This window comes from Penaeus monodon, chromosome 19, assembly GCF_015228065.2.
Source record: "Penaeus monodon isolate SGIC_2016 chromosome 19, NSTDA_Pmon_1, whole genome shotgun sequence".
Classification (NCBI taxonomy): domain Eukaryota; kingdom Metazoa; phylum Arthropoda; class Malacostraca; order Decapoda; family Penaeidae; genus Penaeus; species Penaeus monodon.
The window spans coordinates 34,804,602-34,805,221 of NC_051404.1; the positions used below are offsets into that span (position 1 = coordinate 34,804,602).

General features: G+C 39.8%; 1 protein-coding gene across 1 annotated transcript in view; it reads left to right on the top strand.

The window, feature by feature from the left end:
* Positions 1-620, top strand: part of LOC119585399 (adenylyl cyclase 78C-like) — a gene marked incomplete in the record, with an annotated part of 159,642 nt that overhangs the window by 41,189 nt on the left and 117,833 nt on the right. The window contains 1 exon segment of the mRNA XM_037934062.1: positions 461-590. Coding sequence (XP_037789990.1) covers positions 461-590 — 130 coding nt within the window.

Genomic DNA, 620 nt, shown 5'->3' on the forward strand with positions numbered 1-620 from the left:
ATTTTGCGAGCACCTCTTCCAAGTAATCCTCCCCCCCCCAAAAAAAAAAAAAAAATCTGCGAAATCCTCTGATGTTTTTTGTTTGCCCTCTCATGTGAAGCGCCTCATTTGTACTGCCTCTTATGCTCTCCTGCTCTCCTGACGCGGTTCATTTACCTGACAAGAGATGTTGCGTAAAGAAAGTAATACTTAACAGAGCGTAGTGTTGATAGTGATAATGACAATAATAATTGCAGTGTATATTTGAGCGTGTGCGTGCGTGCATGTGTACGTTTGTGTTATCCTTTATTGTTATTGTACCTAACTGTACTCAGGCGTTCCCCACACTCTGAAAAATATTCATTTTAATTCTTGTTTTATTTTCGCTTATGAGAAAGACATAAATCCATATCTTGTTTTTTCCTTATATGAGAAAGCCATCAACGAATTCTTTTTAGTTGCCCATTCTTTCCCAAAACAGGCCATTACCTATTCCGTGAGCTGGATGGTTGTGAACCTGATCCTGTGCGTTTTGTCTTGGTGGAGATGCTTTGCTAACAACTACCTCCATTGGGGAGCTCTTTGTACCTGGCTCGTTCTCAACATTCAAGGTAAGTTGATTGATGGGTTTTGATATTGTA